The following is a 24082-nucleotide window of genomic DNA, read 5'->3' as shown; positions in this document are numbered from 1 at the left end:
AATATGCCTGTTTGTGGTCTAACCTAAATGTTGAGGGCTGAAGCTCACTAACATCAAAAGTTGAGTTGAGGCGAGGGAATGAAGGCAGCGAGAATGATTCCACTTTAAGGTTTTTTATTAGCACAGGTTTTTTCCTTAATTTGTCAAGTGGTTTTTCCTGTTTTGGAGACAAAAATATAACAATTATTGATTTGCCTCGTTAACAAAATAATGTTGAATAATTCTAAACATGCTCAGTAAACAGAGGGTGTATCAATTAAACAATAAATCAAGTCTGCCTATGCATCATAAACAAACATGATCACTAATCTCATTTACTCTAACAATAACTCACATGTGGACGCACTCGGCAAAGAAAGGTGGAACAGAGCTTGTCCTTCGGAAGAGCAAACTGAACAATGAACTCTCCTTCTCTTTATGGGAGACCTGATTTGGGGAGCTCATTCACCTGTGGCTGATTGCTGCAGCCAGCACAGGTGATTATTGTTGCTCCTAATTGAGCTCAGGGAATCAAGGCAGACATGATATCTCAACAATGCCATTTTGTTAATGTTGGATGAAACCTATTTTATTGAAAACTTGCCTTTTATTTGTTAAAAAAAAAAGTCTACAGGTGTATCCAGGTAGTGGCTTATAGAGAATTTCTTTTGCTTCAGTCATGGTGCTTTGTGCATGTCAGAGTGGTATAGAGAAGTGTCTGTCACAGAGCCTGCTTTCACCTGAAATAGTAAGCACAGGAAACATCCTGAAGATGCCTCTGTGGAAGTGTTGTAAATGAGACGAGATGGGTTTGTTGTTCTTCATTAATATGTATCACTGACAACAGCTGATGACTGTGCAAACATCTGATGATGACATTTGTTGACATTTTGTCACCCTAACCACTAAGTCCAGTCATCGCTCCTCCTCACTTACCCTCTTGAAAAGGAGTACAGGAAAGGAAGTTTTTGACATTGGCACTTCCGACTTACCGGGTATTTAAGGATTATTCCCATCGGCAGTGTCAGGTCAGGACAAGTCAACAGATCTTGCGGAAATGTGTGGGAAGAACAGCCAATGTCTAAATTCTCCGAAATCATCCTCTCTCTCCCCCCTACCCCCCTCCACCCCCTAAACTATAAAAAAAACACACTTGTTTACAATTGGCCTTCTCCTCTCCAATCCTTTGTGACTCCCCGGCTTCACCTTCACCTTGTATAACATCCCGATTTAATACTCTCCCAAACTGGGAGATAAGCTACAACAGCCAACTGTTAGAGAGAAATATCAGGCCAACATCACAAACAAAAAACAATGTCATTACTGAAACAGGAAGTAATCCATAAAGCACGTGTTATCACCCAAAAAAAAGTTGATGTTTTTGTTCCACTTCCGAGAAAAGACCTAATTCTTCTTCTCTACCTAAGAGGGAGCTCTGTACCCTCCCATCGCCCACTGACATCCGCCGGATGTGAGAGGAATATGGACTTCTTATTAAGTCTTTGGAGCTCCAATATATTGATATGTGAATCTGAAAGGTACTTTCTCCAAGTGTGTTAATATTTAGAGTGTGGGTACTTTTTTTTTTTTTTCTCATTAAATGAATCAGAAATTTAAGAGATAATGAGATTCATTATCTATTACAGCGCTCCTCCACTTACCTGCTGATTTGCATTATAATGGAAAACATGTTTTAGTATTTCAAATTGTTTGTGTCGGTGAGTCCATTCCCAATAACAAAGCGTGATGATGATGATGATGATGACATGTTGGAGTGTTATATTTAAATTGCAGTGTGCGCGAGGGACTGAAGACTGTGTCAGTTTAACCTTAAGAGGAGCACAACACTTTGCATGTTGCGTACAGTGAAGGATTAGATACCTGTTTTTTTTTTTTTTATCTCACATCATCTGGTCCTCCTGATCTCCTGTCATGATGTCGGGTTCTTCTGATGTTCTTGTGATGTTTGGTTTGAAGTTGTGTGTCTGTTTGGTTCTCTTGTTGTCTTTTTGGTTTTCATTCTTTAGTGTTTAGGATTCTCTTCTTTGTCCTTATGTTACATTCTGTCACAGCGCTTTGTAAACCTGTGTTTTTAAAGGTGCTATGTAAATAAAGTTATTATTATCATTATTATTCATTAAGACTTGGCAGGATGCATGCTGCAAGTCTCAATGTATGTGTAACAAGTGATGCTGCAGATGTCACCCTCTACATTTTCATAATTGACTCAAATGTTCGTTTTCAAGTATCTGGCTCCCCCTGGTGGTCAAAGCAATCTACTGCCAAAGTGGCTATTTGCTGCTGATATAATGTGTGTATTAAAGCAAGTAAAGGACGAGCTAATAGTTCAAATGTTGCACCATTATGATGATTTATTTGTCATAAATTATATAAATGTAAAACCAGCCTTATTGTTCCTGTTAGGAGGAAATGGACTGTAGCGTGTTCTATTGATTATTGATTGGTGGCTCGGTTGGTAGAGTCGGTCGTCTCCTAACCGCAAGGTCTTGGTTCGATTCCTAGCTCGTGCTGCTACATGTCCAATGTGTCCTTGGGCGTGACATTTAACCACAAGTTGCTCCCGCTGCTTCCTCGGCGTATGAATGGATTAGTTAATACTGATGGTCACTGTACACAGCAGCCTCTACCATCAGTGTGTGAATGGGTGTGAATGTGTAGGTGTGACCTGTGGTGTAAAAGCGCTTTGAGTAGTTAGAAGACTAGAAAAGAACTACGCAAATTCAAGTCCTTTTATCAGTAATCTCAATACAAAGGTATCACAGAGTCAGTCACGATGTGCCCTCCAGTCAAGTAAAGCCAATGGATGCATGGTTGAAAATATATTCAAATAATCTCTTTATTCATTCTATATAGTTGTACACCACTAAAGACAGTGATAGGAGCACACAACGGGCATGAACATTTGTCAGTTATATAGAGGAGGGAGGAAACTTTGCAGGTTTTGATCATAAAAATAAGAACATTTGTCGAAATCCTCTGGTTGCTGCGAGTACATCAAAAACAGGAGAAATAAGACGGTATGTGCCAGATTGACTTCTTTCACTTGCTATTGATGTTTTTATTCTGTACAGAGGGACAATTTTGTACAAAATTAATTCTAGATATATAACACTACATGAAACAAGGTAAATCATATATACAATATTAAATGAATCATATAGTACAGGTCACATACAAAAGGACACTTTAAGTTATCATGTTTTGGAAATAATATGTTAAAATTAAAAGGTCTGCAAGGATCCTGCAGAAAGAGAACAAGCCAGCGAATCATTTTTAAATCATCTCTTCTTATCGCGGACGACTTGTTGTTCAGCACTAAACGAAACCTCGAACATCTCTTGACGGAAACTCATAAAATCCATTAAACATCTCTCCCAGCAAGCAGTACTGTTTCATAATAAATGCAACGACCTCGACGACAGAAATCAGTCAGTTTGGTGAATGGCATTCCTCCAGGGGTAAAAGGTACATGTTTAACATGGTACTTCTAATTTACATCTTTTTTTTGCATTCAAGCAAATACAGTATTAATACAGTTAACAAGCCAAGTCACAATGTATTTTATTTGTTTTATTTTCAGCATCTGGCATTTTTGTGGCCGTTTGATAACCAGTGTGTTTCAACGTTGGCCAATCGTGAAAGGCCAGAAAACAAAAGTCCAAAAAGAAATAACCTGACATCCAGGCTACGAACCTCCAGAGACAAGACAAAGAAATACGACACGTCAAATATGAAGAAACTAGCAGACCTCCTTTTAGTTTAAACAATGGTACTGACTGGAAGATACTCTCCTTTCCTCAAACCAAACACCTGACAGGAGGCGCGGTAGCAACACAAACATGCTACACCTTTAGCCTAAGGGATTTTTGGTAGCTCTCATCAGGTCCTTGGTGTATTAATCATTTATTATTATTAACTACTGAGGTTACAAGCTCTTAAAGGTCACATATTCTCCTCATTTTTTAACAAGTTTAAATAAGTCTCAGAGCTTCTTAAAACATGTCTGTTAAGTTTTCTTGTTATAAATCCACTCTGATCCTGTATTTGATCATGTCTATAAACCCCTCTATTTCAGCCCTGCTCAGAACAGGCTGTTTCTGTGTCTGTACCTTTAAATATGTAAATTAGCTGTATGACCACGCCCCTATTCAAGGACTTTGATGGTTCAAGCTTTCTCACTCCATGCCCTATTGTTTACGATGACAAGGCAGACTCAGAGGGCAGAACAAACACCTAGCTGTGGGAGTGTCGCCCACCTGGGGGAGGGGTTACTGCCCTCTGTGATGTCACAAAGGTAAAATCTCCAAACGGCCTGTTTGAGCACACATTTTCTGAAAAGTGGAGCAGGCATAAGACGGAGAGGATGGACTTTTCTCATAGTAGACAGACCATGTACACATAATTGTGTTTTTGAAAAACATATTCATTGTTTTTAGCATCATGTGACCTTTACGTTTGATAATAAATTAATTTATATTTTTTTAATTAGGAGACTTTAAAATTAAATGTTTGCTAAAAGCAAGTGGCATTTGAAGCTGTTAATTAAAGTGTTTGCTAGCCTCTTCCACATGATCTAGTTTGTGATTATATTTCCTTTATAAAGATAATCATTCCTATTCATTGGACAGTTTATATAAAATCCTACGCCAACACTATACCACTCTCTCTCTCGTCTTTTATATTCGGTTGTTTTTGTGCAACTGAAGGTTCTCCTTGCTACATCCAAGCATCAGCTAATGCTGCTAAAGGTAGCAAAGACATGCAGCTTTCAATCATGTTCATCATAATCCACTGAACTGAACATCAGTTAGTACCATTGTTTGAACTGTGTACACATCACTATGGTCTGGGTTGTCAAATATTGCCAATGAACATAGGGAAGCAAGCATATCAAAAGAGCGGCATATGGCACAAAAACAATAAAATGGAAAGTGTTGGATGTCCACAGGACAACGTCTTCTTTCCTCGCCATCTTTCCTGGACATTTGCAAGGCTGAGGACAGGCCTCAGTTTGGTCTGGCGTACTCTAAACTAAAAATTTTAAAAACCCTTAAACACCAGTGAAAAAACAAAGGCAAGTGTCCCTGTTAAAGTCACACGTAGAAACATGACACAAACAAACGCAAAGAACACAACGGTCTTGGCACTGACAAGATGTCCGTTAGTTTGAGCAACAACAAAAAAAAAAAAGAAAAAGAAAACATACGACAGATTGACAGGAAAGTCTCGTCTTTCATCTTTCACCAACCGGTTCTGTTTTTGATCCCTTAAACAGAAAAGAAAACCAAGCAGAGACCGAGAGATGATCCTTAGACAGTGAGTCAGTCAGTTCCTATGTTTCCATGTCCAATCCATTGTGAACACGTTTGCAGGAAGGAATGAAGGAACCAGCTTTGTGACGCCCGTTTCTCCTAGGTTCCACATTTACAGTGAGTGCAGAGGGGGGGGGGGGGGGGGGCGGCTGGAGGGCGAAAAGAACGGAACTGATAGGGGGGATAACTACAGAACACACTGAACGTGGCAAGGGCTAAGAGACACACAAACACACTCCCGCTCGTCTCCAAATAAAGACAAATAAAACCTGAGAAAGCAGAAATCAGAGGGACGGGGGGGGGATTCAGGGCGTCTGCACTGGGGCAGCAGGAATGAAGGAGAACCGAGGATTGTGGGTAAATTGATGTTGAGGAGGATGGATGGAGAGCCCAGCGTGGTTAACCAATAATTCTGGCAACTGGGCGGAGAGGATGTCCGTGTCTCTATTGAGGGTAAAAGGGGGGCAGTTGAACCAAAAGAGCCGGCAGGTAACAGGATAACTAGAGTCCATCGTGGGTGGTCAACATGTCTTCAGCTCTGCGGTGGGACTCCAAGGCTTTTGTGGTGTAGATATCCTGAGGCAACTCAGATTTGCGTCGCACCATAGGCCGCTCTTTCCGATGGTCATGCTGCAACTGAGAGGTAAAAGACGAGTTAGGACTCAGTAACGAGTTCTCGTGTCATCTCTTCCTGTCAGGATGTCAAATTATGGTTCTGCTCTGATATTATCACTGAGACGGAGCACAGCAGCTCCAGCAATATTCAGTTACATCAAAATCTAATTAACAGAAAAGAAAACAAGACTCGAGTGAAAACACGGTGCACTGAGTCAACGACATACTTTAAATTAAATACACAACATTTAATATCCTGCACTGATTACATGGAGCCCAAACGTGTGCAATTTTCAAAATATAGACGTATCATGAGATAAAAAATACATAATATTGTTTTTCATGTCAAATATATATAATAAACACAGCCCTTAATATATAAATGTACCAGTAAATGATGCTATTTTTTAACATGAATTATTCAAATGTAATTGATTTCTGGGGGCAAAAAGGTGAAAAATACCGTAAAACTTCAAATAATAGCCTGTGCTTTTCTTTTATTCAGTCTATGAGATGACCCTGTTTTTATTTGGGACCGGCTCAGTACCAGCAGGCCTTTAATTAATTTCAAACCAAACTCGTGCACAACAAAGATGATAACGACTTTAACATTTTTAAATTTAACACCAGTAAGAATAATTTACACAATTAGGATATGGTTAAAAATGTAATTATAAATCACTCATTTGATCTTTCTTTGTAAGACAGCATCTATGTACTCCTTTTTCTACATTTATTTTGGATCTGCAAACTAGCTCAACAATAAATGGAAATAGGCCTCTAAACATGACTGTAACACCAGGCGAGTCAAAGGGACTGGTTCTTAAATTGGAATGGGCTTTTATTTGAAGTTTTACGGTAATATTTCACAGTCGTATGGAGGGACTAAAATGTCCTTTTTGAATATAACACTTAACTTTGGGACATCATGGTTAATATTAAAACTACCGTTGTCATGACTACAGTGATGCCAACATCAACAAACCTGCAAAAGTGTTCGGTTGAGATATACATTATAGAGGTACTTCAACTATTCGTTAATTCATGTGTGTTGTATTTAGGGCTGTCACGGTACAATATCGCACCACCCCTTTTTAATTTATTTAGCACATTTGTTTGTGAATCAGGGGTCAGAAACGTGCCAGCACACTGCTCCATTCTGTGAATAATTGGTGTTTTCACTGAATGTCACAGCGTTGTAGAAAATAATAAAATAAGTAAAAGTCACAATCCAAACAAGCTTGTGGGACAGATACGACCTCAAATTAGATGTTTTGTCATATTATTATGTTTGTATTATTTATTTCATGATAGCTTCTTCATCTGTATTATGACGAACACGTTAAGGCTCCATACGTCTAAGAAAACATGCAGGGCTGAAGCAGGCACAGTAAAGAAGCTCTTGATTCCATTGTTTAGTCCATGTGGTTCATTACAACAACTTCAAAAACAGACATTAAACATGACTTTTAAAGATGATTTAACAGAAAAAGTAAACAATCATTATTCATTTAGCTTAGAGAAAATAAACTTTTTATAATTCAGAGGACTTTGATTAAACAGAAAAGATAAACAGAGACCGAGAGAAAGGCAGGTTTACCTGAGTCGCGCCCTCCTCAACTGTCTTTTTTAACCTCTGAACATCTTCTATCAAAGGGATATCCGTCTCCATTGCTACAGGACTATTGAGGTCAGAGGAATCAACATACATAGAGAACTATGTTGAAAACAAAGGGAAACAAAAAAACAAGAACACAAAAGGATGGAGAAAAGACTTTCAGTCGCATGCAAATTAGAAGGAATCAGGCTCTGAACTGATGAAGAGGAGCAACTCAGAACTAGTCAACATGCATTAGATGTGGTGTGTGGGAATCTAAATGAAAGAGGATTTCTTTGTTTTTTACATTTTAAAGCAATTTGTTCGTCAAATTACATTAAAGATGGACGCCTCGTGAGAGACCCTAAATATAAATCATTTAGAAACTGGGAGTGGTTAGTTTGCGCGCTCCATGCACAGAGGCTGAAGTCCTCGAGGCGGGCGGCACGGGTTCAAAACCGACCTGTGGCTCCTTTCATTCCTCTTAAAAACAAAAACAACAGAGCGCCGCTAGCCTGGCAGTCAGTGCCCCACGTACAGAGGCTTCAGTCCTCTCCTCTCTCTCCCTGATTTCTGACTCTATCCACTGTCCCATCTCTCCAATAAAAGGCTCAAAAAGCCCCAAAACAAATCTTTAAAATCTCAATAATTCATGGCACATTGTTTCACTTCATTACATAATAAAATAATGGGGGTTTCTACACTGACAGGAACAAATAAAGAAATGGTCTTTTTCTTCTCACTAACGTCTGCACTGTAAACACTGTGTGTTTGAGTTGAAGCAGGCAGTTAGCTTAGCTCAGCACTAAAGCTGGAAACAGGGGGGGGGGGGGGGGGGGGGGGGCTAGCATAGCCACATCCAACAGTTACATATTAGCCACACCTTAAAAGCTCAGTAACATGAACATTACGTAACATAAAAACAACAGCTGCTGTTTTACAGGGGTTTATACGTCTAAGTATCAATCAACAGGGGCGCAGTCACTTCCTGGATTCTCCTGCTAGGTGCTGGGCAACCGTACAGGGAGTCCATAAAGCTACTGTTATGAGCCAAGAAACCCTATTTTACGAGTGTAATGCTAGAGACAGGCAAGCCTTTCCTCATATTTTTGTGCTAATGCTAAGCTAACCAACTGTGTAGCTTCAAGTTTATCAAATAGATGTAAGTATCAAGCTCGTCATCTTACTCTCAGCAACAAAGTAGTGTTGTAGTCAAGACCACAATACCCAAGATCAGCGTGCTCCGAGACCAAGACAAGACCAAGACATTTAGAGATCAAGACCAAGATCATAAATAGTATTGAAAAATCATCATCTTGTGTTCAGTGGGCGTGTCACTCACTTAGACTTAAACACAGAGAAGGTTACGGCCGGGGGATAATAATCAGAGTTATTTGTTCTTGTAGAAAGATGCGTTTTCCTTCTAATCACAGTAATGACTTAGCCTATCAGAGGTGGTCTTGATTTAAAATCCAGAGTCAGCCAAGTCTGAGACCGAGACAAGACCCAGTAAAAATACTTTTCATTCCAAGATGAGACCGAGAAAATGAAAAATTGGTCTCGAGACCAAGACTGATTTCAAGTAGTACAACAAAGAGAGTCAGCACACGTCCATGGTGTTTCTCTAATACTCAACTCTGACGTCATATTGTGTAACAGTTGATGCCAAAATCCGTTTAAAGGAGGGAATCTAAAAGTAGGATCATAAAGTTACTCTTGAAACGTCTCTCTGACAAAGAACTTGATTCATTAAAGAGAAGTCCGACTCGAACCACACACACCACAACTAAGCACATTGTTAGAGCAGAGCCACTCATCAAGATCTTTCCATCTTTAGCAGCAGTGTAATTTGGAAAAAAAACAAACAAACACAATAACTACTAAATGAGAGCATGAACAAAGAGTCTAAGCAAACTTAACTTAGGATAAAGATGAAAAAAAGGAAACTACAATTCAATGAGCAAAAGTGAAGGCATTCCATTTCTAAAGTATTAGTTACAGACACACTCACACTTCAGTTATGAGGGGGGAAAAAGCATGCGTCTTTACAATGACACAATCACTGCTCACCTGTGGATTTGACTTGGCAAGATTCTCGATTTTGATCCAAGCCTCTTCGCGTTCTTTTGACTTTGCCTTCTCTCTGTCAGGGACAAAACACCAAAACCTCACGTCATTAATCTGCATCACTGCACGGACAAATGTGAAACTGCGGACAGTTAACAAGCTGCAATGAAGGAGCTGATTGCAATAATAACTTCAGACATCAGTAAAGAAAAAAAAATTAATTCGAATAGTGGGAGAAAAAGTCTGAGGCGCTCACTTGTTTTTCTCCGCCCTGAACTGCTGTGTGCAATCATCGAAGAGCTTCTGATTCATCTCCATGAAGAGCTTCAGAGCGTTGTAGATGAGGCCGTGGATGGTCCTGTTAACACACACACAGCAGACATTCATGAATCAAATCATACCAATAGGAAGGGCCTTTACTTCAAAGCCAATGTTTCCCCCTCTGAACTACCAACTATTGACTCTGCATGGCACAAAGCTAAAACACTGAGCGACCTCACATGGAGGACACTGAAGAGGAGATTTTATATTTAATGTTAAAGGAAGGATGTGCAACTTTTTTGATCCAGTAGATGTCGCCCTTTAGCACCAGCATGGAACCAAAACAAACTGCTGTTTGTGCCACACATGCCTGTGGCCTTCATTGTTGTGTTAGCATGCTAATGTTAGCACACTTTGGTTAACTCATAGCTCCATATTGCACATACATTGATATGGAATGGCCGTCATCTAAAGACATTCACAACATCCAAATAAGCAGTGAGTAGACGATGTCACTCTTCTTTTCTCTAGTACTTGACTAAAACATCTTTATACACAAGGCCGTCCCGTCCATGTAAACATGATGTAAACACAGCCCTGACAACAACACAGCTGGCGGAACTCGCGCTTCTCACTCTTTTCTGCTCTATTTATGTGTAAAATGTTGCACAATCTTCCTTTAAGAAGCTTGGTTTTATAGTACAGTAGCATATAAAAGATTGACATCAGTTTATATATTAGATTTTTTTTTAAAACTTTGACTATCACATGGATTTGGAGAGAGTAATTTCAAGGCTGTTTTTGGTATTTTTGCGACTCATGTCAGCACTTAGCACCGCCCTGTGGACGACCTCGGAGGTGGACATCCTCCATTGTTGCCCTTTTTTTGCTGTCTCATGTTCTTAATCCATGTTGAATTTATTGGTGGGCTACACTGTGTCACACTGCTATGATATCACACTAATACCTGTGGAAACACAAGGGGGGTCAGGGCTTACCGTTCCAAACTGTACTGAAAAACCAACCTGGACTGCATGGTGGAAATGTGACTTAATGAACCCTCCTGAATCCCCCTCGTGATCAATAAAGCATTTATCTATACTGAAATGGGCAGAAACACTACAGAGCATGTTGAAAGTCTCCAACTCAAGAGATCCATTCAAGTCTAAATGAAGCGAACAAAAGGCATGCATCTAAAAGGTGAACATCCATTTATAGATCCTTTATGATGGAGTATGACTGAACACGAGAGTTTGGCTGTACACGAGAGTACATTCTGTGACCACACTCAGGTCTCACACACTTGAGAGTACTGCGAGTTATTGTGTCGGGCTGGTGTGACATGCAGTGTGACGTACAGAGCGTATCCGGACATCACAACAGCCTGTGTGTACAAGACTACGTTTGAGGGTCTTACTTGTTCCAGTGGGTCTTAGAGTTGCGGTACAGAGCAGGGAACATGATAGGCAGAATCTTGGCTGCGTTGTCACTGATCAGACTCATGATGTACTCGTTGTTCCAATAGTACAAGGCTCTCTCTGCCACCTGTTGAAAATACAACAAAAAAAAAAAAAGTCAGACATGCACATAAAAAAAAAAAAGAAAAAAAGATATCTGGAGTTATGAAGTTCAGATTGTGGTCACCCTTCGGTTACCTGGAAGTGCGGGCTGGACACACACTTGGCCAACTGTCTGAAAAGAGGCTCCTGTACTTTGACAAACTCAGAGGGCTCGATCACGTCCAGGATCTCCTCCAGCTCGTTGAGGAACATCACTTCCTTGGGACTGTGAGTCTTTGGCCAGTACTTTAGAAGAGCCATTACCACCTGAGCGGGGAAAAAGATGGAGGCCATGTTTACAGAAGATAACAAGGAGGGTAAAGGAGCTTTGGATGTACAAATAAATGAAACTTCCAGGAATGTAATGAACCATAATGAATAGTTTCACAAAACAAACCTCAGCTTTAGATTTTTAAAATAGATTTAAACAAATTCAGCGACAGTATAAAAGCATATAATATGAGGATTATTTGACATACCGGCTCAGTAAGAGTGCTGTCTTTTTCTAAAAACTGCACCACACAGTAGGCCAGCTACAAAACACATAAACAAATACAATCATTAGACTGTCAGAAGTATTTCAATTTACGCACAAGCAAAGTACAGGCGTGGGGACTCGAGACGCCTCGGGGACTGACTGGCTGGAACTTGTAAAGCCACTTTTCTACATCACCTGCAGAATGACCCGAGGTGTGTGCTAATAACAGGTTTGAACGAGAACATTTAAATACATACATTTCTCCTTTTTCTTGCACAGTAAAAGTAACATTAAGCTGCTTCAGTTTGTGTCGGACAGACGTACCTGTGGATGGTAGACACTGAGTGATTTGACTTTGTGCAGAGGCAATAAAACCTTCAACAGGAAAATCTTGTGCTCTTCTTTGAGTGGTAAGGCAAATCCATTGATTATGCTGAAAGATAAAAAACGGATGTATAATAAGAACAGCTGAAACAGTGGTGTGCAGGGATTGAATAGCTAGTATGGAAATAAAAAAAGGCTTTAACAGTAAGTTCGGTTTAGATTAGGACTGTTAATGATTGGCAATAATGGCTAAATTTCAACAGTTGATCGCTATTTATCATATTCTTTTTCACCTGTTTTAACTACCATTATTTGGAATTCACAGATACAAATCTTTATGCTTTTATTTTGAATTTATATATGCATGTAAAGCCATGCATTTGTTGTATTACAATGTTATGTACAAGAGGTAACCATGCTCAGGCCCAGTTAGTCCTGGAGCAGTGTGAGTGCAGGCCAGCGGGGGAATGGGGAGGGGGGGGGGCAATCATGCTTTAGCACAACTTTGCCTACTGTGAGTGCACCCTTAAAGTGAAATGAGACATTCAAAGATGCAGCAGAGTGTTGTTCTTTTCAAACTGTGACTACAGGGAGACACTGTGGATAAACCTCCGCAGTGTGTCTAAAGAGACAAAATATCATATGATCAAACGATTTAAAAAAAAAAAAAAAAGAATGAATGCATTAAATTCAGACCTTAATTATTCCTGATTCACTAGTTAATGCTGACAGCCATAGTTCAGATATGTGTCATGGATTGCTGCTTTGTGTATCGAGGGTTTGGCCCACTTTCATAAAAGAGTTGAACATACAACAAATTTGAGCAAACGTGCATACCTTCCAAGTATTTCCAGTAGTTCTGCTATACCATTATGGTGCTCTGTCTCATAGATAAACCTGCAAGAACAAACAGGGACGTGTTTCAGCATCAACGGTCATGCCTTGTATAAACTGAATAACAAATGATTCATCTATGGACCATCCGTCTCTGTATACATTTTCAAAAAAAGACTGCACTGACCTATAGAAAATGTTATTAATCTGTTTTCTGATGTATGCTCGGAGCCCAAGGAACTTTCCATAGATCCTGTGGAGGGTGGTTTTTAGGAAGTCTCTCTCTCTGGGATCTTCACTGTCAAATAGATCTAGGAGCTGCGGGAAAGAGAGGAGAAATGACAGTCAGCTCCATCATGTCAGTTCGGTATGCAATCATATGGGTTTGGAAATAGGGTTTTTTCTTTTTCCTACCTGCATAACAAATTTCTGGTCGATGTATTTCTTTGCTATGTTGGGCTGAAAGTCGGGCGATTCTAAAAACCTAAGGAAAAATTCGTAGACGAGCTGCAAGAAACACAAGAAAACAGCAGTGAGTAACATAACTTTAAACGGATGCAGACAAGCTTTTTTGTGCATGGGTTACTACTGAGCTCGTTGTCAACATGCATCATCCTTACTTTGAGAATTTCACCAACAATCAAACATCTAAATCAAGTCTAATCTTCTTCAACAGTGACTTTGATGTTTTTTAGAGAATTGGATGTTTTATCCATTTGCAGATGATTCAGTGATTTAAAGTTCAACCTGGAGGTGTGGCCATGCAGCTTCAAGCGTGGGCTCGTCTTCCTCTGGATCAAACTCCGCTCCGGTGGGGTTGGACGATGGAGGCAATGTCCTGAACATGTTCACTGCAAACTGCAAGAAGACAAAAGAAAATGATACCATGAGTGTGTATTCCACCAGCGGGAAGCGCGTTCAGTTAACTTCCTTCTTTTGTTTTGATAACCCCAGAGTCATAGTTTATGTTGTGACCACACAAATGCCAAAAGCTCTACCCAGATCTGGTTACAGGTTGGGAAAACACACAGTTGGTACTTGACTTCCTGTTGGAAGTTTACATTCACAACATGTGGTTAAACCAACAATAGAGCCCGTTTAGTGTACTGAATCTTGACCATCTTCAACACTCCCAATTATTACACCATTTTCATATATTTCCATTTTAACTTAAACCAGAGCCATCAATGCAAACACAGTCAAAGCAGTTAAAGGAAAGCATGTTTGTGATGAAGTCCCTAAAGCACTGCTTCCTATGGGACACATTTTCACAGTTTGAAGCACATGAAGTGTGTTTAATGGTTGATTATAAACCGTTCAGCTCATTCATTCAGCTGCTTGCTCATGTGTTCAAAGATCAGCTATAAGGAGTGGCAGGAGCTCAGTCTGTAGGGACTTGGGTTGGGAACCGGAGGGTCACCAATTCAAGTCCTCGTGCGGATAAAATCTGGAAATTGGTCTGGTAGCTGGAGAGGTGCCAGTTCAGTTCCTGAATACTGCCGAGGTGTCCTTGAGCAAGGCATCAAACCTCCCCCCATCAGCCCAGGAGTCCTCGCTTTGGGCAGCCCCCTCCCTCTGACATCTCCATAAATGCATGTCTATAGGATCCTATATAGGATATATTTGCATGTGTGTGTAACATGTCTCAATAACAGAGTGTAAAATTGAATTTCCCCTTGCAGGATTAATAAAGTAAATCTTCTTCATGATGTTTTTCCCAGTGTTCTGTCAATTCTTGATTTAAAAAACGAATAACTCTACTTGAAAAAACATGATGTTTGATATTAGTCTCTTTGTAACATCTCTGAACTGTTGTGTCTTAGGTATTCCAAAATAACTTTTCTTTTTGAGGTTAATGTTAACTTTGTCCTTGCAACTGGCCTCCAAGGGTTTGGTCCACAATAATCCAAGTGTGCTGTGTTTCTGGTCTCTCTCGCAGTGTCAACTGACTCCCCTGTGGGCTTTCTTTTCCCTGCTAGGCAGATCATGGGACAGTGCAGGTGGCCTACTAAAACACTGGGAGCCTTGTTTGAAAAGACAGGCTGCAAGGTGGAAGGATTGTCTGTGCTGTGCTGCGCTTCAACCCTGGACATGCTGTGAAAACGACTTTGAAATAACTCCACAATGGGACCTTTAATAGGCAACGTCATGAGTGAGATTACAGCTATTCTTCTGATGGCTTTGATGATGAAGAGAGAGGAGTTTTGTTTAGGAGGTGGAGGGAGACTTTGCTGTTTAAATCATGTTTATAGCTTTATTTTTGTATGTGTGAACACTACCTATGTGATAAGAGGGTGAATTTATCATCATGACAACTTCCTTTTGGTTCTCTGTTGATACATTTTACTTGTAAATCCTCTACTTCAAACAACTCGCTGTCACTTCTGCTGAAAATGAAATATTTATTACATCCCTTTTCCAGTAAAGTGACTAATTTGTAACACCAAAGCTTCATGTAGAGATTTTTATTTGAGTCAGTTGGCAGGGTGTATAATGAGCCTTGTTCAGTACATACTTGTCCTGTCTAAAATGTGTTTCAAATGAAGGCAGATCTTTTTTTCTAAATCCTCATTTAATAGGCAGTAGATCAGTCTGTAGGGACTTGGGGTTGGGAACTGGAGTATCGCTGGTTCAAGTCCCAGTGCGGACCAAATCTCGAAATTGGTCTGGTAGCTGGAGAGGTGCCAGTTCACTTCCTGAGCACTGCCGTGGTGAAGGCACCAAACCCCCCCCCCCTCCACCACCACCAGCTCAGGAGCGCTTGCTGTGGGCAGCCAGTCATGTGTTTTTCCCCTCTATTCTTTACCAATTATTTAAAGGACAGAGGACACTTACTGACTGAACAATCAATTTAAAAAACAGGTGACTGAATAGATTGTTTGAAATTCACAAGACAATCAGCTGCATCGCCCCTAGAAAAATAATGTCCCATTAAAAATCCAAATGATAAACATCAGCCCTTGTTTTATTTCACCAAACTTCCCCATCTTCAGCTTTAACCACCTCACACGTCTACTGACCATGTGCACCACCTCCGGGTAGATGGGCTCTGTGATGACATTCCTGTTGTGGGTGATGTACTCCACCATCTCGCTCAGCGCCGCCCGCTTCACTTCCTTCCATTTCAGGTCGCTCAGCGGGTCGGACAGGAAGTCGAAAAGGACACAGCACTGTCGTAGCTTCTGGATGAAGAGCTTCTCCTGCTCTGCCGGGGCCACATCTGAGGAGACAAATTGGAGTGAAGTGAAATAGGGTGAAGCAAAAAGCGGGGATGGATTAGAGCGGTTCAGAATATAGGACAATGGAGCCATGTCAAAGGGTGAGGACTGTCAGTTAAAACAGCGATGACATACACGAAGGAATCGGAGGCAGCAAGAGAGTAATGAAAACTGGCAAATGAGTCATGAAGACTAAAGTGCATTGAGAGGTATGCTAAGACGGTCGAAGCCCAGATTAATGTGAAGGGTTAAAAGGCAAGAAAGAGAAGGAGACGAGGATGAAGGATTTGGGAAGTAGGTTAACGGTCACAGTTTAGCCATTTGACACTCACGCTGAGAGAGAGAGAGAGAAAAAAAAGATCTTTTTATGAAGGAAACCCAGCTATTTAAGTCTGTCATCTTATTTGTCCACGGCGGTTTGAGGAGTTCCTGTTTCGCTTCATTTCCACCGAAGCACTCAAGAAGAGCACGGGCTTGTACACAAACAATCGACGCTTCACACATGACACCACAGAGAGGAAACAACCATTTGGGGCGACTCTAAAATTCCTACCTGCTGATGTGGTAAAACAACACATAGCGACACCATAATTATGTCGTTATGGAACACAAACTGTGTTGTAGCTTGTTTTTCTCTCTTTTATACCGTTTGTTTTTTTACGATCGATATGCCACATTTGATGAAAATGAACAAATCTGACTCGGCAACCAAAATAATTCCTCTTATGGAACAGTTCATATCAGAATAGATTCTGCATAAAAGCATTAAACTGTCCAAAACGTGGTTATACCCTTAAAGTTAGATGATGAGATAAACACCATGCTGAACCTGTACTTGAATTATGAAGTCATACACGGCAGCCATTTAGCTTAGCTTAGCATAAGGCCAGAATTAGAGGGAACAGCTAACTTACTATTTTTTTAAAGTAAAACTCTTTCTACAAACACCTGTCAATAATTAAAAAAGAAAACGTGTTGTCGATCTTGTCACAATTCCAAGCCAAGTTAGCCTATAGCCCCAAGCTAAGCTAACTGGCACATGGCTGAGCCTTACAATTACTCGACTTGCATCCAAATTGGCACATTTGACAAAATTTCCAAAACACTGCTTAAAGACCTGTTTACTATTAAGTAGAGACCGACTGATAAATCTGCCTGCCGATAATATCGGCCGATATTTGCATAACCAGCTACTATCGGTAGAGGCTAATTTTATTGCAGATATGCAACGATATCACTAGATTTGTTCACCAGTCAAAAAGCATTTCATTTGAGTTTCATTGTGTTACACTAGCAGTTCTCTTTTACCAGCAGAGGGCGCTATATGGATTACACCAAGCATTATCACTCTCCACAATGTAAAGCAGTGATGCTCGTACATGCGCAGTTACTTTCCAGTTGAGCTTCCATCTTATCTTCATTATACATCTTTTCCACAAGTGTTTGATGACTGCATTTAAGGGTTCAACACAATAAATGTGTATATCTATCTCTACAGATCGAAGATTGAAACAAGAAAGATATCGGCAATATATCGGTATCAGAAATCGGCATCAGTCCCAAAAGTCCATATCGGTCAGGTCCAACTACCAAGTGATTTCAACCTGCTGAACTCTGGAGCCATGTACCAATATTACCAACATTGTTCCATCAACACATAATCAAGAGTAAATAAAGTTATCTTCAGAATAAAATATCAGATTGGTTAAAGATTGTTCTCTCATATTTCTATCCGGACTGCCACATGTACGTTTGTCACAGCATGATCCCAACTGCAGCTGTAGTAAAATAGGCAACTGTATAATGTCAACATGCTCGAGCCGTAAACTCAGGTGTGCCAACAGAAGCAGCTGCATGCGACATTGATAACAGGCGTGTCAAATCAAACTGCTCTCATCTGGTTTATAGTGATTTAAAATGCACAATAAAAAAGCAGACTTAAATGCTGTAAGTTTGCCAGTCTGGTATTTATACTTCCATTGTAGTACAGTAATCTCTTCCTACATGCATCGTGTGGTGCCTACAGTTTTACGTCAGGATTTTCTGCGTTTCCACAACCAGAATGGCCTCTGATAAAAACATACGTACTCAAATTGAATTCCAGTTTTTGTAAAAAATTAAAGAGATACAAGGACATCGTTTCAGAGGGGCATGAGGTAGTGCAGGCGAGGACATCCATCCAATGTTCATGTAAATGCATAATGAAATGTAGAAAGCACATACAGTGTTGTGGAACCTTGATAAAACCAGCGTTTTCTATATAATTACTCATCAGTTAAGGGTGTGGGGTGTTAACAAAGGGCAGGCGCTGAGACTCGGAGGCAGTCTGCACATAAGGACGAGGATGTGGACGCCACCGGGTGATTCATATAAACTCCATGGCACAAGTATACATCAAAGGGAAACAAAAGAGATGAATCACCTTCCTCTAATACTGCTTCACTGTAACCTTTAGGCTGTACTCTTCCAATTACTGAGATAAGAGAAATGGTGGTTAATGAAGAAAACGCAGGGTTCAAATCAGGAAAGAAAGAGTTTGAATTAACCAACCGAGACTTGAAGAGAACTGGAATTGGAGGTTATATCGAATGTAGAAATGTATATAAAACTACTTTATTATTAGTGCGATTCTCTCACAAGGATTTCTCAGATTCAGCCATGAATGTGAAAATGAAAAAAAAAAAGCAGTGCAGGAAAAATGTCATGGAGACACTTGAAGGAGGCAAACTGAATCTATCCTCCGATGCAAGGAATGTACAGAGTCACAAAGGCCAGAGAAGGGCACACATGCACGCAAGCATGCACACACACACACACACACACACACACTTGACAGTCTTGCAAACAGGCAAATTCTAGGTAAGAGGAGAGTGATCCTATTCAGACATTATGGAGACTTGGCTCACACACACAGACAGACAGTCACACACTAACACACTTCTGCAGCGTCAGTTTCAACTTTTTGCCAATTTGTCTTGATGACAGTGAGTTGAGAATTCCAGGGGACAGAGGGTAAGTGTGTAAGCGGCCATTATCGGCCATTTACAAGAAGCTGTGACAGCCAAAGGCATTGTGACTGTCACATACTGCAATGAGGACATGGCTTTGGTTTAAGAGAACAAATACGAAAGTAGGCTCATAAGCTAAACAGTTTCTATTATTTTACAACTCCACAGGCTGTTTAGAAGACTTTCAGTCCAAAGCGACACATCAGAATGAAAGTGCAACTCAAGCAAAGATCTAGAGAGGAGGAAACGACGTCACTGCCAACAAACAGCTTTAAGTCTGATCAGAAATACAGTATGTGCTGACAGCCAGTGCACAGGATGTAAAGAGAAAAAAAAAGTCTATATTTTCTCTTCCTATTTCGGATGTTCTCACAGATCCTTCTTGTAATATGTTTTGTCTTTGTAGAGTTTCAATAGAACAGTTTTCTTACACCAAATTTTGCTCACACTTCTCTTTTTCTGCTGCCATCTTGCTAGCTTAATTCACAGTCACCAGCACCCTTCATTCAATTCAATCTGAGGGAAGCTAACCGCTAGCTTGTGCTTCATCTGGTCGGCATGATGGTGGAAATTCACAACTCCTGTTCGCCCCAAGAAAAACTGCACAACAATTGCACAATACCTGTTGTTTGCAACATGAAACCTGCTGAATTAAAAGTAAATAAAGCAAGCCGTTTTTTCCCCCCCACCACTATATTGGCACCAATTCATCTGAGGGTAGCCGTCAGCTAGCTTGAGCTTCATCTGACTGACTCCTAACGGTGTGAAAGTCATGGCCATGACACCCATCAAACCAATGGGTCAAATTTGCTCAAACTGAGGAAGAAAGAATTGATGTTTTGCTTTCTGCATATGGAGTGTTTCATGCACTAGCACTTATTGGGGGCGGCTGTGGATCAGTTGGTAGAGTCGGTCGTATCTCGACCTGAGTCTGGGATTCGATCCCCGGCTCCTGCAGACATTGAAGTAACTGGCATTTGTTCTGTACGGCTGCATTGACAGGTCGGGAGGTAATTTTAAAAGATAAATCATTAATATGTTTGCATTTCTTATTTTCATTGTACTTTATGAAAAGGCCATGCAGATGTTTTTTTAAAAGGGCCTGATTGGGTATGAGTGGATATTAAAGATAAAGTAGAGGGTCCATGCTGGACATTTATTATTATTTCTAAGTACCGTCATTGTGTAGCTAATAGAATGGAACACTGCACGTGTCAGTATGAGCCCTTTAAAGTCATGAGGTGCTCCAGATAAACTCCCCAGAGGAAACTTGAACAACAGTAAAAACTTCACTCTGTTACCAGCTCTCCCTCTCTCTCTCTCCTTGGCATAAGCTTTGTGCTGTTAACAAAGTTTGTAATCTGTGCTGGTTGCACGGGGACGTGAAGCCGGCCTGGAATGTGTTGCCATGCCTCGCACCCTGACTGTGTCAGACTTTCGCTGCTCCTATTACATAAGTCCGTCTGCCTGTGTTATAAAGTTTCTGTACACTCCGAAAATACCCAGCAGCTTGTTGTGTAACAGATAAAGGCCCTCTGTTGTGATCCTTAAAAAAAAAAAAAAAAAAATGATGTTAACCACAATGTGACCTCTATTAATGTAGCCAACAGAAGCCTTAGGAGGGGAGGAAGAAAACACAAGTACCGTGTCTTGAGGAGAACAGAGAAAAGATTTATCTTAATGTCCCCCGTGTTCAAAACATAGATAACAAATGATTAGAAGTGAAATGTCATCGGAGCTACAGTTTCTATGTTTTCTCTTGAGATGGCTTGAATGAACAGCCAGTATTCTGCACTTACTTTGCTGTATCGGCAGAATATTATGATCAATGTAAACATTGACTGATTCCTATTTATAGAGACGCACAGGGACGGTGCGTCACCGCTCTGAAGGCGCCTCATCAACCTGGTTTTGGCCACATTCATACATTCATTGAAGAGCAGTGAACGGCTGAGAGACCGAGGAGAATTAATGGATCAAACCCATGTGATGTTTGTGGGGGGGGGGGAGTGGGGGGGAATTAAAGGTATGCATCATCACAACACTTGAGACACATTCATGGCAGCAATTTCAAGACTCCCTCGTGACTAATAATGGTGAAGAGTGCTTCGCAGGGGCTCGATGGTAAGGTTCAGTCGTGCATCTTAATGTGAAAACATGGAATATTAAAGATTCAGAGACGCTCTACAAGCATCTCTGGTGAGACATGTTCCGTCTCCTGCAATTCTGATAACACAAACAGGGACTTGGAGGGCGTTTTCACATTAGGCACGACTGTTTGGTACCCTACCCGAGCACGATTTCCCCCCCCTACTTCCACGCTGGTCTGCGTTCACATTAGCAACAACATCGTTCCGTACCCAGGTCTTGCGTATGTAGACATTTCGATACAACAGGTGGCAGTATGCACATAGTTGGGTTTGTAAACCTGCCTAAAAAGAAAAAAAGAAGAAACAGCAACTATAGCAACTCCAACAGTGACCCGCTTCCTACTTCCACATCTACCAGAGGATGAAACAGACCCCGTGCTGTGCGGATACAACGGGGTTTTTTAAGCCACAAGCAGGAGTAGTTTAGAATACTTCATATAACGGTCCACTTTCTTGTCGGAGCACGGTTGTTCACATTTCCCTGGAGCGTACTCGAGTACACATGAATCCTGACCAAGACCGCCCCTTCAAAGCAGAGTCGGGCACACTCGATCAAATGAACCCGGACTTTTGGGTCAAGCGTACTCAGATCCGGGGGCCAGGGTCACTACTGTGAAACCACACAGAGGAAATGTCTGTGTCTGTTACCCTTAACCTGGTTTAAAAAAAAAAAAAAAAAAACATTAGAGCTGGTCTAGTGAGAAACCACAATCCTGTAGTAGAGTTGTTCAGATATCGACCCCAGGATCGTCCTCTAGTAGGTACAGTAAGCAAGTTTTTGTAAGTCGATGTATGGATATTTTTAGCACACTAGTCTGGGAGGCGTATCAGCAAAAACTCAAGTAGAGGGATCAGATTCAATAAGGGGGAGGAAGACAAAATATCTGAACAACAGTATCCTATATATGAGGGCTCGACCGATATGGGATTTTTGAGGCCGATACCGTTAAATCAGATACCTATATATCGCCCGATATCTTTCTTAGACCTGTGTTCGATCTGTCGAGACAGATTCATTCATTTATTTATTGTGTTGATCCCTCAAATGCAGTTATCAAAAACTTGTAGAAAACATATACAGTCACTGGATAAGCTAACATCAGTCGATACTATCGGCTGGCTGATGAATCGGTCGGGCTCTGCTATATATGCATATCAAGGTGTATCTGTTTGTGTATGTGTCCATATACACATGTACACATCGGTGTGGTTTAGCAGTAGTTTCAGTTCCCCTAACAAACAAAATCTCATGTAAAAAGGGGAAGTGAAGGCACGCTACAGACGTCACTTATACACTCGACTGAGACGCAGTTTAAAAACACTCTGCATCTGGATACGAGGCACTCGGTCTGAACCGGGGTTAGGCTGACAAAAAAAAAAAAAAAAAAAAAAAAAAACGCACAAGAAAGAGAAAAGAGGCAAGAGAGTCTGATTGTTCCCCATCACTGAGTTGTCATTCAAGGCAGTCTCCTCTGTGGCTCAATAGAGTGTGATCAATAATCGCCCGAGGCTTCATCTAACGCTGGGCTGCACCCGGGTACAGTGGTAACAGGCTGGGCCTTTCAAACATGACTGAGTACATTGTACACACATTAAGAGGCCGGGGCCTGGTGTGCTGTAGTCCTAAAAACATTAGCTGCTGTGCTCTCGACGTTAGCACAGTCATATTGACAGCAGTGCTTTGTTGACATGTTTAGTTTCTTGGTGATTCGTTACCGAGAGGAACACCTCAAGGTACCTTAGCAATGCCGCTAAACAGGAGGATAAAGGGTGGAGGAGCTGAAGACAAGGGGGGCTTGCTGCAGAGCTGTGGCTGCCTACAGCCTACACACACTATGACCAATGTGAGACCAGATCAACTGGAGTGTGACAAAAAAAATAAAAAAAAACAAAAAAAAACGCTCGGCTTTGGTTGAAGAAGCCAGGAGGAGCTGAGAACGTTTGATCCCTCTTCAGCTTTTTCCTCAAAGAGATTCACTTGATAAATGGTCCAGGTAATGTGGGAAATGCAGGAAGACAATCAAACACATGAAAACTAAGGAGAAGACCCTTCCCTAGGCTATGACCTCACTTCCTTTGACATCACTAGCTCGGCGGGGGGATGGGCAGAGGGAGAGCAGCTAGCTAGTAAAACCAGATTTTTATGTAGCTCCCGTGTCTCACAGTAACCCACACAAGCCATATGAATAACAATAGCCCTGCTCCCCTCTCAGACACTGAAGAGCTGCTGTGGCACAGCGCACAGAAAACAAAGATGGTATCTCAAACATCTGAATGCTGACTAACCAAGCAGTAACCAGTGGAGGGGAACAGGAGCACAGCAACACACAGCTCCCTCTCCCTCTCTCTCTCTCTCTCTCTCTCCCTCTCTAATTCCCCAGGACAATACAGGAAGAATAATGTGTCCGTACGTACCTCTGAAGTGCATAAGAGCCACCGGCTGGAAAGGCCCATTGGAGTTAGGTGCATCAACAACCATCCTGTCTCCAGATTTATTGCATGTCAACATCTAAACCTCAACCAGGAAGGCGATCAACTCAGGGCGAGAGGCCAGCCTCCATTTTAGCACAAAAGCAGATCAGAAAATGAAGCTCTCTGCTGCTGGAGGGAACTGGCTAGTTAGTGATGTAAGCAGCGAGGGGGGGAGCTGATTGGTCGA

The 24082-nt window shown here is 41.1% G+C and overlaps 2 protein-coding genes across 3 annotated transcripts in view; both read right to left on the bottom strand.

Annotated features, from left to right (window-relative positions):
• Nucleotides 1-2811: 2811 nt before the first annotated feature.
• Nucleotides 2812-24082, bottom strand: part of LOC132992874 (large ribosomal subunit protein uL13-like) — a 176720-nt gene continuing 155449 nt past the window's right edge. Inside the window, exon 5 of the mRNA XM_061062429.1 lies at nucleotides 2812-5473. Within this exon, the coding sequence (XP_060918412.1) occupies nucleotides 5333-5473 (141 nt within the window). The 3' untranslated portion in view covers nucleotides 2812-5332. The remainder of the gene's footprint in view (nucleotides 5474-24082) is intronic.
• ppp2r5ca (protein phosphatase 2, regulatory subunit B', gamma a) lies at nucleotides 5449-23998 on the bottom strand. 2 transcript variants are annotated; one of them, XM_061062420.1, is made up of 14 exons: nucleotides 23839-23998; nucleotides 16068-16267; nucleotides 13795-13905; nucleotides 13462-13554; nucleotides 13235-13365; nucleotides 13051-13110; nucleotides 12214-12322; nucleotides 11891-11944; nucleotides 11508-11678; nucleotides 11270-11397; nucleotides 9848-9949; nucleotides 9595-9667; nucleotides 7528-7644; nucleotides 5449-5948 (listed from the first exon to the last, which is right to left on the bottom strand). In XM_061062420.1, the coding sequence occupies exons 1-14, from the start codon at nucleotides 23930-23932 to the stop codon at nucleotides 5814-5816; spliced, it is 1578 nt and encodes a 525-aa protein (XP_060918403.1). In that variant the 5' UTR covers nucleotides 23933-23998; the 3' UTR covers nucleotides 5449-5813. The 2 variants fall into 2 exon arrangements, with proteins under 2 accessions (XP_060918403.1, XP_060918405.1); XM_061062422.1 differs by lacking the exon at nucleotides 7528-7644.

The sequence above is a fragment of the Labrus mixtus genome, chromosome 18 (assembly GCF_963584025.1).
Source record: "Labrus mixtus chromosome 18, fLabMix1.1, whole genome shotgun sequence".
Taxonomy (NCBI): domain Eukaryota; kingdom Metazoa; phylum Chordata; class Actinopteri; order Labriformes; family Labridae; genus Labrus; species Labrus mixtus.
The sequence above is the reverse complement of the archived record's forward strand: the minus strand, read 5'-3'. Positions and strand labels throughout refer to the sequence as shown.

What these genes read in the sequence shown, in the direction of transcription:
- ppp2r5ca (XM_061062420.1), bottom strand. Translation starts at nt 23,932, where the DNA reads ATGTTGACATGCAATAAATCTGGAGACAGGATGGTTGTTGATGCACCT. An exon ending in ACCCGGAGGTGGTGCACATG is followed by an intron (nt 13,906 to 16,067) that starts GTCAGTAGACGT and finishes GTCTTCTTGCAG; the next exon opens with TTTGCAGTGAACATGTTCAG. An exon ending in TCAGTGTCTACCATCCACAG is followed by an intron (nt 11,945 to 12,213) that starts GTACGTCTGTCC and finishes TGTGTTTTGTAG; the next exon opens with CTGGCCTACTGTGTGGTGCA.